The sequence below is a fragment of the Camelina sativa genome, chromosome 15, assembly GCF_000633955.1.
Source record: "Camelina sativa cultivar DH55 chromosome 15, Cs, whole genome shotgun sequence".
NCBI classification, from domain to species: Eukaryota; Viridiplantae; Streptophyta; class Magnoliopsida; order Brassicales; family Brassicaceae; genus Camelina; species Camelina sativa.
Window position 1 is genome coordinate 12326313 of NC_025699.1, and position 12527 is coordinate 12338839.

General features: G+C 36.0%; 2 protein-coding genes across 3 annotated transcripts in view; both read left to right on the plus strand.

The window, feature by feature from the left end:
- The window catches only part of LOC104746556 (dentin sialophosphoprotein-like), a 15019-nt gene extending 9863 nt beyond the window's left edge, over positions 1-5156 (plus strand). Inside the window, exons 6-13 of one of the 2 annotated variants that reach the window (XM_019237328.1) lie at positions 688-906; positions 1000-1068; positions 1164-1249; positions 1584-3677; positions 3763-3840; positions 3939-4050; positions 4630-4680; positions 4805-5156. In XM_019237328.1, the coding sequence (XP_019092873.1) occupies positions 688-906; positions 1000-1068; positions 1164-1249; positions 1584-3677; positions 3763-3840; positions 3939-4050; positions 4630-4680; positions 4805-4855 (2760 nt within the window). In that variant the 3' untranslated portion in view covers positions 4856-5156. Of the gene's footprint in view, positions 1-671; positions 907-999; positions 1069-1163; positions 1250-1583; positions 3678-3762; positions 3841-3938; positions 4051-4629; positions 4681-4804 lie in introns of both variants that reach the window. The other variant, XM_019237327.1, reaches the window with a different exon arrangement.
- The window catches only part of LOC104748391 (uncharacterized protein At1g51745-like), a 5355-nt gene continuing 2278 nt past the window's right edge, over positions 9451-12527 (plus strand). The window contains exons 1-3 of the mRNA XM_010470040.2: positions 9451-10261; positions 10854-11803; positions 12243-12521. Of these exons, the coding sequence (XP_010468342.1) occupies positions 10071-10261; positions 10854-11803; positions 12243-12521 (1420 nt within the window). The 5' untranslated portion in view covers positions 9451-10070. The remainder of the gene's footprint in view (positions 10262-10853; positions 11804-12242; positions 12522-12527) is intronic.

Below are 12527 nucleotides of genomic sequence, written 5' to 3' on the forward strand. Positions count from 1 at the left end.
CCTGGGAATCCATCATTAAAGAAGCAGTTGGCTCTTGCTGAAGGTAACTTTTTCATTCTATTATATGGTCTTCGTTTAAACAGCATCTATCTATCTTTGAATTTTGAGCTGCTAATATGTTATTGTTGTTAAACCTTGTTTGTACCTCCCACATTTTCCCTTTTCCTTTCATACTCGGTGGTTTAAGAACATGGGCGTAGATAGCCATTCTTGTTTGAAACTGAAATCCATGCTCTTAAGTTTTATTGCGTGTTCAGGTTCTCTTCTCTTTTGGGTTCAAAACCTTTGATTATCTAGCATGTGATAATGTTTGGGTATAACCAATAATATTGTAACATATTCCCTGTGCTTTCAGGAAGTCCATGGAGAATGTCAAATAAACAGAAGAAGGAACCTCCGCCTAAGAAGCGAAAAGTTGATCCACCTCCAGGTATATAGAAAAAAATCTTTGCGACGAGCTTGTGGTAACACGTTAGGGTTTCAAATACTGTTGGGCTCTATTATATTTCCTTGCTGTTTTTTGATACCACAATTTTTTTTCACTTTTTGTACTATATGACAGTTCCTATCGGAGGTCCAAAGCCTTCTTTCAAACCAGGGGTTTCTACCCCTGCTGTGAAAAATAGGCTATCAGCTTCACCGGGACCGTCTCCTATTAATCAATACAATACCCCTCCTTCATATGAGATTGGGAATATTGCTAAAACTCATGCAGCTAACGAGAATGTCACACCAGTCCAGACAAAGGGCAGAGAGAACATGCTTGCTAGCGAAAAAGAACCATCAACCTGGAAAAATAATGCATTAAGGGACACATCCGGGTGCCAAGCAACCAATGTTAATAAAGAAATTGACTTGCAGACACTGCTGGTTGATATCCTAAAAGAGGCTCCAATGAGTTTGAAGGTAATACATAGATGAAACCCCAGATATATGGCTATTTCCATTTCTAGTACGTGTTTCCTCCATGTTGATGCCACACTCTTTTCATTTCTATAGGCTTTAGAAAAAGCTGTTGGAAATAGAATCCCTAATGCCGGAAAGAAGATTGAGCTAATTTTGAAAAAAGTAAGTCATGAAATTTTTTTAATAACATGTGATTTTGTGTGATTTCGTTAGGCGCAGTATGTATTATTGTGTCCCTAATTGTTGTTGATAACCAGATCGCAAATTTCCAAGCTCCAAGGTATTTCTTAAAACCAGAAGCAGAGTTGGGAAGCTATAAAAAACACTCACCTGATAGTGGAAGGTATGTGTACCTTAAACGAATTTGAATTATCACTGCAGTACAACACTCTATTATAAAATTAAATGTGGTTTATTAAATTAAGTAGGTGCATGAGGATAATGTCTATTATACAAAAAGAATATTGTCATGCAACATTGCTTCTTTAGTGCAGAATGAACTCTAGTTAAACCTTTAGGAGTCTATGTTAATTAGCTGAAGTTATGATCGTATTTAATATGGAATGAACTCGAGAAGCTATCAACCACACCACACCATATACATTCTCTATACTTCTACTTATGTCTTTTTCTCTTCATTGCCGTATCGGGTCTTAGTACAATGTTTTTTTCTTCAGTTCACCTGAACACCAGCAAGTGCTACCAATCACTGAGTGCAATCGCGATCAGTTACCCGTTCCAGGGGGAAATAACATGGAGAGATTTTCTGTGTCCGAGCGAAATGGAGAAGGTTCACTAGATTGTTTACCTGTGCATCTAGCAGAGCAATTGAGTATGCAGGAAAATGTTGACATTGAGCATCATTCACCTGGCATTTTTCATGAAGAAAAGGGATCTGACAATAGAGAAGGCCAGGCTCGTAGCTCTAGTGATAGTGACAGTGATAGTGATAACAGTGACAGTGGGAGTGACAGTGGGAGTGGCAGTAAAAGTGCAGCTGGAAGTGACAGTGGGAGCAGCAGTGACAGTGAGGCTTCTTCTAACAGTAAGGACGGTTCTGATGAGGACGTGGATATCATGAGCGAAGAGCCTCTACTGACAATACAGTCCGCTGAACGGGGTGCAATTAATCTTCCAGGTCATGGTGCTAGTACTGTTGAAATCGAGGGTCATGATTCTGATGCTGTCGACATTGACGGTCATGATTCTGATGCAGTTGACATTGATGGTCATGGGTCTGATGCAGTTGATGTCGAGGGGAACAGTTCAGATGAGGGTCATGGTTCTGAAGCTGACAGAAAAAAATTCTCTGATAATAACTGGAGAACGGAAACAACAACTGGTGCCAGTCCCACTGCAAATGAAGAAGTTGGCATTTCAGGGCAGGAACATTTTGCATCTGGTCATGACAAGCTGCGAGATCGCCAAAATTTTATTGGACAGCTGTTTGATGACACAGAGAATACAACAAAGGATAACTTTAAAAATGACAAACCTGACATCTCCGAGAGACTGGCAGAAGACCAGGACCCTAAATCCCTTGATTTTGAGCACTACAGTCAGATATCATCAGCACGGGAGAAAAAAATAAAATCCCAGAGCTGCAATCAGCTACCTGCCATAGGTAAAGATTCACAGCGTTCAGAGGTCAAGTATGATGCAGAACTCCGAAACTCTTCTGCCAGTCAAACGATAGATCCACCTAGAGGATCTCAGAAATCATTTACTGAAAAGTCGAATAGACATGGTCAAATGAAGCCTGTTGATAGTTCAGGTAAATCAAACAAGCATTCTGATGCCTTAGGAAATGTTCGTAAATCTGATGAAGAGGGCCATTTCCCGGATGAATTGCCTTCTAGTCGGTCAGGAAAGGCCTTGAGGGACAATCAAAGAGATGATGTTCATTTGAAAAATAAGTTTCCAAGGAATAAAAGAGATGGTGAGTCAGCCATTCGACCTTCATTACCTACCGAGATATCTGATAGAAAACACGGTGAACTGGATGGAAGTGACAAGGATCCCAAGACTGTTTCAGGCTTGGGCATAGGTTCTTCTCCCTTAGATAGCCAGAGAATACATGTGGAGAAATTACCTAAGGGAAACGGATCTGTCCTCCAAAAACAAGTTTCGGAATTGGAGTTGGGTGAGCTCCCTGAGCCATTGGGCGAAGATACAGCATTGAAGCCAGTCGAAGAGAAAACTTCGTTTAGGCAGTCAAATTCAAAACCAAGCACTTCCGAGAAATTGGGTATTGACTCGGATAAACGGAGGTCCAAAAAATCTGACTCAAAAAAGTCAGCTCCTCCACATGCTATCAACGGTATCAAAGAATTGCCCGGACACGTTGTCGAAGATTCAGAAAGATCCCAAAAGTGGGCTTTGCAGTCACATGGGCAGAACCTTACAGGTACAGATACTGATATTGGCTCACAGAATAAAAATTTAGAGGATGCAGCCTATAAATCAAGACAAAAAGATAGTAGAGCAAGAGTTGGAAGCAGTGTGGAAGGTTATGGAGAGACAAACAAAAAAACGCCTGGTACAAAGCATGGCTCCAAACGAGCATCCACATCCCGATCATCAAGGGAGAGCAAAAGACATGCGTCTATCTCAATTTCAAATTCTATCAATGGACACAAAGATGCTTCAATACCAGGTGACAGTGTTGTCCGGGAGAAACGAATGACATCTTTCGATGAAGAAGACTCTTCTTATTTGAAATACGAGAAAGCTTCTCCTGAGCTTAAGGGACCAATTAGTGATCATTTGCAGTGAGTAAAATGAAACTTCAATGTTTGGAATTCTAATAATTTAATATTACATTTTTGAGTAGATAACAACGTTTTTATATTTCAGGTATAAAGCCTATGTGCAGGAGTATACGGACAAATATGATAGCTACTGCTCCGTTAACAAGATATTAGAGAACCACAGGTAGCTAGATGAACTCTTCGTTCATAACTCTGATCATTTGTGTTGTCCTAGATTATCAGCTTTTTATATATATATATTTATACTTCCATTTTTCTCAGAAATGAGTTTCAAAAGTTGGGCCAAGACCTTGGCTTTGCAAAAGGAAGGGATGTGGAGAGATATAACAAAATTGTGGAGCAGATAAAGGAATCTTATAGCAGATATGGGGAGGTAATTTTCTATTTCTCTAACCACTTGCTACTTATTTATCTCTTATATTTTGTAATACTAAAATATGAAACTTTTCGAAATATATCTTTGAAGGTAGAAGTCAACTTATTTACTGAAGTTTTCTTGGCATCAGATGAATTTCCAGCGTCATATAAAAATTTGGATGTAGAATGAAATTTTGAGACAGACCTCTCATTCAAAGAGGATGATGAATGATAAAATTGTTTGCTTGTGTAAGATTTGGGAAAATGTGAAAGACATGAATTTTATCGCATAAGGTAATGGGTTAAATTGGATTAGGGTAGGAAACATGTCCACTTGTGTTTACCTAGATTGATCTTCATGACAAAGCAATGGAAAACATAAAGCGTAGGAATAGGAAAGTGAGAAGTAGTGACTCTGTCGAAAGGGAATCATGCGAGTTTTTTTTTGCCATTTTATTTACCGATCCAAGCATGCGAGTTTTTTTTGCCATACTTGGTGTTGACTCATACTTGAGCGTTTCCCCCCTGTTTTGATTGCACATTATACTTGATCATGACTTATACTTATATATGTTATATGTCGCACAATCTGCAGAGGCACAAACGTTTGAAGAAAGTATTTGTTGTTCTCCACGAAGAACTGAAGGTGAGTAGTTACAAAACTCTCCCCCTAAAAAGCATAGTTCTTGGTTTTAAACTTTTAATCATCTTCCTTTGGATTCTTAATGCTTGTACTTGTATTAACAACAAACTATGGTTACCTCTTGCAGCAACTGAAACAAAGAATGAGAGATTACGCATCATCTCATGGAAAAGATTGATGGAGCTGAAACCAAAACTCTCTGGATCACACACAGTACGCAGAGGTGGTTGATATTCCCCTCATTTGGAGTCATCTTGTTGTTGAAAATTAGCCGTTTTTTTTCTTCTTTTCTTGTGAAATTAGAAATGATTCATAGGCCCAATTTTGTGTGAGCTGTACTTAGGGAGGACCTTTGGTAGATTTTATGGTTTTTTTTTTTTACTAAAAATTTGTTGCAGTTGGGTTTAGCTGGGTCACTCGATAAACTAATATGTACATGGAAATCAAAGATCAATGTAGATTCTTCTGGCTCTGTTTTATTTTCCTTTGATAAAACATGTAAAGGCTACCATGGTACCACCATATCCAACATGTATCTCTCTCACTTTCTTTGTAGTACAAATCGGAAGGTAAAAAAGTGACCAAAATGAAATAGTGTATAGTAGAAGGAAACCTAAACGCTGCCGTTTCGTTACGTAGTTGGACAGAGAGGCCAGCTATAATAATCCACGGAATGTTCCACTGATTTCCCTTAGGAGTAAATTTAATGGTGAAGCTATTGTTGGGCATCCTTCGACGGTTGAAGTGCTTGAAGATGGATCATGTGACCTCATTGTGAGTAGTCATCTCAATCCCCTTGGTGTGCCAATGGTTGATGATGCGAAGCCAAAACCGTCATCAAAAAAGAAAGCCTCACATTTTCCTCCATATAAATCATCAAAGTCAAATAAATCTTTATCTCTATCCATAAAGACAAGGTGTCTCTCAACACTAAGTGGGCAGAAGCTGACAGTAAGTTGCAAGAAGAAGGTGATGATAGAGAAGACGAAAGAAAGAGTTGTATCTTGTATCCCTCTGAAAGTAGCCTTCAGTAGGATAAATGAAGCACTGAAGGGATCAACGAGACAAGTGCACAGAGCATTACCATCTGTAGGCAATACATGATGAGATGAGTTTGGTCTCTTTTCTATTTCCTGCCATTTGTTTTTTACGTTCATTTACCTCGGTTCTTAAGCATTCACCGAGATGAAATTAGCCCGGTCTTAGGGGGCGATGGATGGTGTTCAATTGTTTGAAATATATATATATATATATATATATATATATATATATTCAGTTGTTTGATTTATATCTATATAAATTTTTTGATATATTTTATATATCTATATAAAATCTATTATTAATATTGTTTGATATATTTTGTTATATGTATTTTATATTTATATATGTAATGAAAGTTTTGTGATTATAATAAATTATTGATAATATTGTGGACTATAATATAAATAGAAAAACTTTTAGAAATAAATTTGAGGATATTCGAATAAGTCATCATCAAACCCTTGTTTTGAAGGAAATCTCCCCTTAGAATAAAGACATTATAAATAGGCTTTTATAATGGGCCTTCGTTAAATTTTAGTGTTGGTGAAATAATATGTTTTATAGGTTTTGTTTTGTTTTCATATTCCATGTTTTCAGACAATTTTTAAATTAATTTTATATTTTTTATTATTTATTTTGTGAAGTATTGTTTATAATTTGTTAAATTTTTTTAAAATAAACATTTCTTATTATGCGTGCTTTTAGCTTAAACATCTTATATTTTGAAACCTAGAGAGTAACTGATTATGCCTCGAATGGCACTCCGTTTCATATGTGATTCGGGTGCGATGCATTTCTATCATATTTTTGAATGACAAAGCGCTTTGAGTGTGATTACAAGACACATGATTTCGTGTTTTCCCTTAAAAAACATGATTTTGTGTTTTCGCCAAAAGCGTGATTTTGTATTTTTCCGTCAAAAATATTATTTTTCGTTTTTCCGCATACAAAGTAATTGTCCTTTTCCTGCCTAAAACGTGATTATTCATTTTTCCGACAAAAACGGAATTTCGAATTTCCTGAAAAAACGTGATATTCCGTTTACCCACCAAAAAACGTTATTTCCATTATTCCGCCAAAAACGTAATTCTGTGTTTTCTCGTAAAAAACGTGATTTATGTTTTTCCGCCAGTCATTTTCTTCTCCCGTAAAAACGAGATTTTTGTTTTTCAACCAAAAATGTTATTTTATATCATTATTTTTTTTAAATCATTAAATATTATATTTTATTAATTAAATATAATAAAAATAATTAAGGGTATTTTAGTAAATATACTCATAAGTCATACTTGTTAAACCCCAGTGAGATCTTTAAACTCCGTTCGTGGTCTGACTAAGTTAATAGTAAAATATGAGAACTAATCGCTTGACAAAAGTGCTTGAATCACACCACACTCTAATCGTTTTGCCATTCGGTGTTGACATGCGATTATAGTCATCACACCGCACCCTAATCGGGTTGCCATTCGGGGCCTAAGGATTATGTTGGAAAGTGCTCAAACATGGTTCCAAATATTTTTAAAAATCTATGTAAAAAAGAAAGAATCATTGCCAATTCTAGACTACTACATATTGTAATGGATATTGAAAACTCTGACCTATATTAGTCGGGTTGGTTTGCTTTTGGTAAACAGTTATTTTGGTTTCTTTAATTTATGCCGAATGAAATCGTATATTTTGATATTAAGTTAAATCTTCTTCAAAAAATGTGCTAAATTGGGCAAAAACCTAAAAGTTAAACACTTCCCGAAACGCTAAAACCACTTTTAAAAAATAAAATTTAAGACGATAATTACGAATAAACCACAATTTAAGTTTGAGTCATCATTAATTACATGCATTATAAATCTTGAATAACTTATTATTAAATTGGGGAATTGTCTTTAGTCAAGTAGTTACAACATCACATTTGGAGTCGAATCCACCAGAGTTCGACTCTATCTATAGGAATTGACTATAGATCGAATAATTTTTTTTATCATATATTAAAAAGAACATTTGTAGCTAATCTACCGCTAATCAATTATAGAAAATATTAGTAACTTTGTAGCTAATATATCGCTAACCAACATGTGGATGTTGTTGATTTTTCTTTTAGGTTATTCTAAGAAAAGAAAAAAATGTTAATATAAAATAAAATATGAACCATCGATATTCGGGGAGAAAAAGAAAATAAGATTAACCAAACAAATCTAACTACAGTTTTTGCGGATTACACCTCAAAAATAATTTACTATTTTTAGAATATATATATATATATATATAATTAGTATAAATATGTGTGTTTATATGTAAGCTTTTTAATTTAAACAACAGAACATATCTCTTGTCAAAAGAATCACAATGTCATTTTCCAAATTTGCTATCTTTTGTGTCATCCTTGTTTCCATGGCTAGCCTTCATGAATGTATGTTATATATATATGTGGTTTATTGTTCATTGTTTATCATCATCACCACCTCTATAATCACAATTGAATACTCCACAATTTTTTCTAATGATGTTCTTATATATAGGTAATTTCTTCAAAGACCTTACGGGTCCAGATTTGAAAGATCCATGCTCTTTAACAGCAATCATTAACAAGTACTGCTGCCGAGATCTTGTTCGAAATGTGTTGAGCTGCCATGACACCTTAAAAGAATGTAGGAATAATGTCAACAAAAATAATTGTAATCCTTATGCAAAAAAGAACTAAAAAGTTTGACAAATATTTACACGTACCAAATATTTTCATACGTTTACTCATAACACAAGTTGTTAAGTTTTAATTTTAATTCACTATATTCAGTTATGTAATGCAAAATGATAACCTTCTTTCTCTTATTTTGGCACATGCTATTACAAAATGATAAACCTCCGACGCATTTTTATTACACATACACAGATTCATACGGTTTATAGAATCTATACACGTGCAAGAGTTATATTGCGGGTGACATTTGATTTTGTAGTATTGACTTGCATTTGTTTAAGTTGGAGTGTTAAGTTACAAAATATATTATTTGAAAAGCATCTTTTGCACAAAACCCTTTTATTTTCATCATAATATTAACAATACGTTTATGAAATTATTATATGATAATTCATCTAACCTTTTCCTTATCCCTTTACACTGGCATATTAATATCCCATCCAAGTTCAAGCTTCACTTTAGAGGTTTCTTAGTTTGCTTATAAAATGATTGAAACCAGTTTTTTTTTCAAAGAGTACTGCCAAGAAAGTTGTTATTGTTGCTCTGAGTTTAGAATCCAGGATTCTCCCAAGTGCTTAAAATACAGTTAATACAGTATATATATACTTGTGTTTAGTGATTTAAAAAACATATGATCAAATAATTTGTGGTTTGGTAAATTAGTCATGGATAACTATAAACCAAAACAATTATTCAAGGTTGAACTTTATTGACAAGTTTCTTTAAAAACATATATTTCACCACTTATTCATAGTCATATGGATGAGGATAAATAGACAAACCGTCTTATTACATATTAAAATTTTGTAAATTATATCGATAAGAAGTTGTCTATATGTTCAAATCATTGTGGATAAGATAAAATTAATTTGAACAAGTAAAGAATTTGAACAGTTTTATTAACCATCCATGTATAAACTGAACTAATGTTCAACTATATATAAATGGACAATGTATAATATAATTCATTTAATACATATAGCAAAATGCATCTTAAAATATATTCACGATGTATTGATAAAACATGTAAAGGGGCCATACCAGGGTACCACCATGTCCAACATGTATCCCTCTCTCTCTCTCTCTTTGTAGTACAAATCGGAATCACAATTGTAGAAGGTAAAAAAGGTGACCAAAATGAAATAGTGTATAGTAGAAGGAAACCTAAACGCAGCCGTTTCGTTACGTAGTTGGACAGAGAGACACTTTAGCCTTCGTTTTTTTTGGTTTTGGGTACCAAACTCTTTTTCTCTCTCTTGCCGTCTTCCGTCGTCTTCGCTCTCTCTCTCTCTCTCTCTCCGTTTCTTCTCCGAGCCGGAAAAAGCCCAAAACCCTTGAATCAAACATCAGCGGTATCGCTCGCTGCTACTGATTAGAACCAAAAAAAAACTTCAAAATTAGAAAGAACTTCTGACTGGATCTCTTATTGTTCTTTCCTGTATTCGTTGATCGTCAATAAAAACCCTTTTTGCAACCTTTCTCACAAGCGCTTACAACTCGTGGGGCGTCGATTTTGCTTGTTTGGTTTGAAGATCGTGCCTCTTATATTCATGACTCTGTTTTGGCCAAGAGATTGACTTCATCTGTTGGGAATTCGTTAGATCAATTTTTTTAGGAGTTTTCTGGGTTTGGTGCTTTCGAGGGGATTTGGTGGGTGATGGGTAGTAGTGATGAGGGAAACAGCAAGGCGATTGATGCGTCTGTAGGAGGTTTGGTTTGGGTCCGACGCCGTAACGGGTCATGGTGGCCGGGTCGGATTATGGCTCATCACGAGGTTCCTGACGGTACTATCGTTTCTCCCAAATCTGGCACTCCTATCAAACTTCTAGGTCGTGACGATGCTAGCGTGTGAGTTACCACTATTACTCTTTTTTTAATCTCTTCCTTATTCAAGTCAAAATCCTAATGGTTTCTCTTATGAGAGAGCATTCTTGTTTTGATTGTTTTGTTGCTTTTTTTTTTTTTCTTAATCATTGCCTGTACGAATTTGCTTTTTGAATGATTGATGGAAAAGTACTGTTCACTACGTTGCCCTTGATAGAGCTAGCTGGTGTGAATGNTTGTTAGCTTTTTGTAATCATTGCCTATACGATTTTGCTTTTTGAATGATTGATGGAAATTTGACAAAGTACTGTTTACTCTGTTTGATCTCTTTCAATACCCACCCATATGAAAAAGTTAGACCTTTGGACGAATGTATGAAAGTTTTGGTTTTTGAGTGAGTTCAGGTGTTACCAGAAGATGATCTCTCATAGATGATTACAGTTTTTCAACATGCTACTTGTTCTTCCCGTCTTGAGTTTGTTCTGCGCCTCTGAATTTGTCAAATTGATTGTGTCATTCAGTTGCAAATGATTCACTACTTTGCCCTTGATAGAACTAGTTGGTCTGATAGGTCACAGAGTTAGTTAGTTAATTATTTTACTCTTTATCTCTCCAGGGATTGGTATAATCTTGAAAAGTCCAAGAGGGTGAAGGCGTTTCGTTGTGGGGAGTATGATGCTTGCATTGAGATAGCAAAGGCTTCTGTATCGACCACTAGTAAGAAGGCTGTCAAGTATGCCCGCCGAGAAGATGCCATTGCCCATGCTCTAGAGATTGAGAGTGCACACCTTGCCAAAGATAACCCAGAGTGTATTGAGAAGCCTAGTACATCTGGTGAGGTTCCTAGAAGATGTTATTCCAGAAAGGGTAATGAGGACTCTGGGGATGTGGCAGAGACTAAAGTTGCATTGCAGTCTAATAAGTCTTTAAAAAAAACCAATAAGGTCAAAGCTTCTAAGGTGCAGACCTTGTCAGTGAAGAGAAGAAGAACACCAAATGACTCGGAAGATGATGGGACTGAAGGCAACAAACGAATGAGAGGACTTGAGGATATTGGATTAAAAGGAAAAGTACAGGTCGGTGCAGTGCTCGAGGATAAGCAGGAAAATAATACAAACATCAATGGTTCTTTGACGAATGAGAGTCTTTCCAATGGTAGTAGCAGGGATTGCTCGCCGTCAATTAAAAGGAATAGGTCACCTGTTAGAAATGCTAATGAATACTCTATAAGAAGAACCCGACAACGGCCACTAACAAAAGTGTTAGAGAGTACAGCTATGGTATCTGTTCCTCTTACCCGTGATGAACTTGTCAATTCTGATTGTTCGCCTCCTCCAGGGCTTTCAGAAAACAAAGTTTCTGCTGTAATAAAAAATTATAATTCGGACAACAATGGGGTTTTATGTGAGAGTGTCCCTGTTTCAAACGCTTCTAAAAACAATGTTGATGCGATCCATAGCAAGGCCAAAGAGAGTGAAATCTCGAACATATCACTTTCGGCAAATGATGACACGTCCAATGTGTTATTTGATGTTCCACTGATTGGAGAAGAAAATTACTCTACAGGTATAAATTGCTTAACCTTTTTTTATAAAAGTTCTGGTGATTGTATATCTCTTTTGATCGAGTACATTTGCAGTGTGTCTCTATGTTTGTTCAAACTAATGTTACTTTTAGTTGGAAAATTTTGAATGCCTCCACTGCTAGGAAGAGAGGAAGCAGAATGGTACCTAAAAACCATATATTGGATTTTATCACATGATAGATTAGAGTGCGTATATATGACTTATGTCTGGACAATCGTGATGCTTCCTAATTCTTTTACTTGTCTATCTATGGCTAATTGTTTCTGCTTGTCTCTGGTCTTGCTTTAGGTTGATATTTTGCTGTCATTTCTTTCTCTGCCTGTTAGGATCAAACTCTAAATTCATTAGATCGGATTTGTTCGCTTCTTTTTCTGGGTTGTGATCAGCATGACTTGAACTGACATCCGTTGTTGTTCCAGGAATTACGACGGCAGCGTTCACATGTTCTTCACCCACGAAGGCTCTTGTTTCTGGACCGACAAGGCGGCTTAGTCAGAGTAGCCATAATGATGTAGTGAAAAACGAAGGAAGTAATGGATTGATTGAGAAGAGCACTTCAAAGTGGCAGCTAAAAGGGAAAAGGAATTCAAGGCAGATGAGTAAAAAACAAGAAGAAAGAAGAAATGCTTACGCCGAAGCCAACAACAATTTTCTGTCTCGTTGCTCTGTCTCTGATCAAAAGCTAAACGGTCATTTCAGCTTTG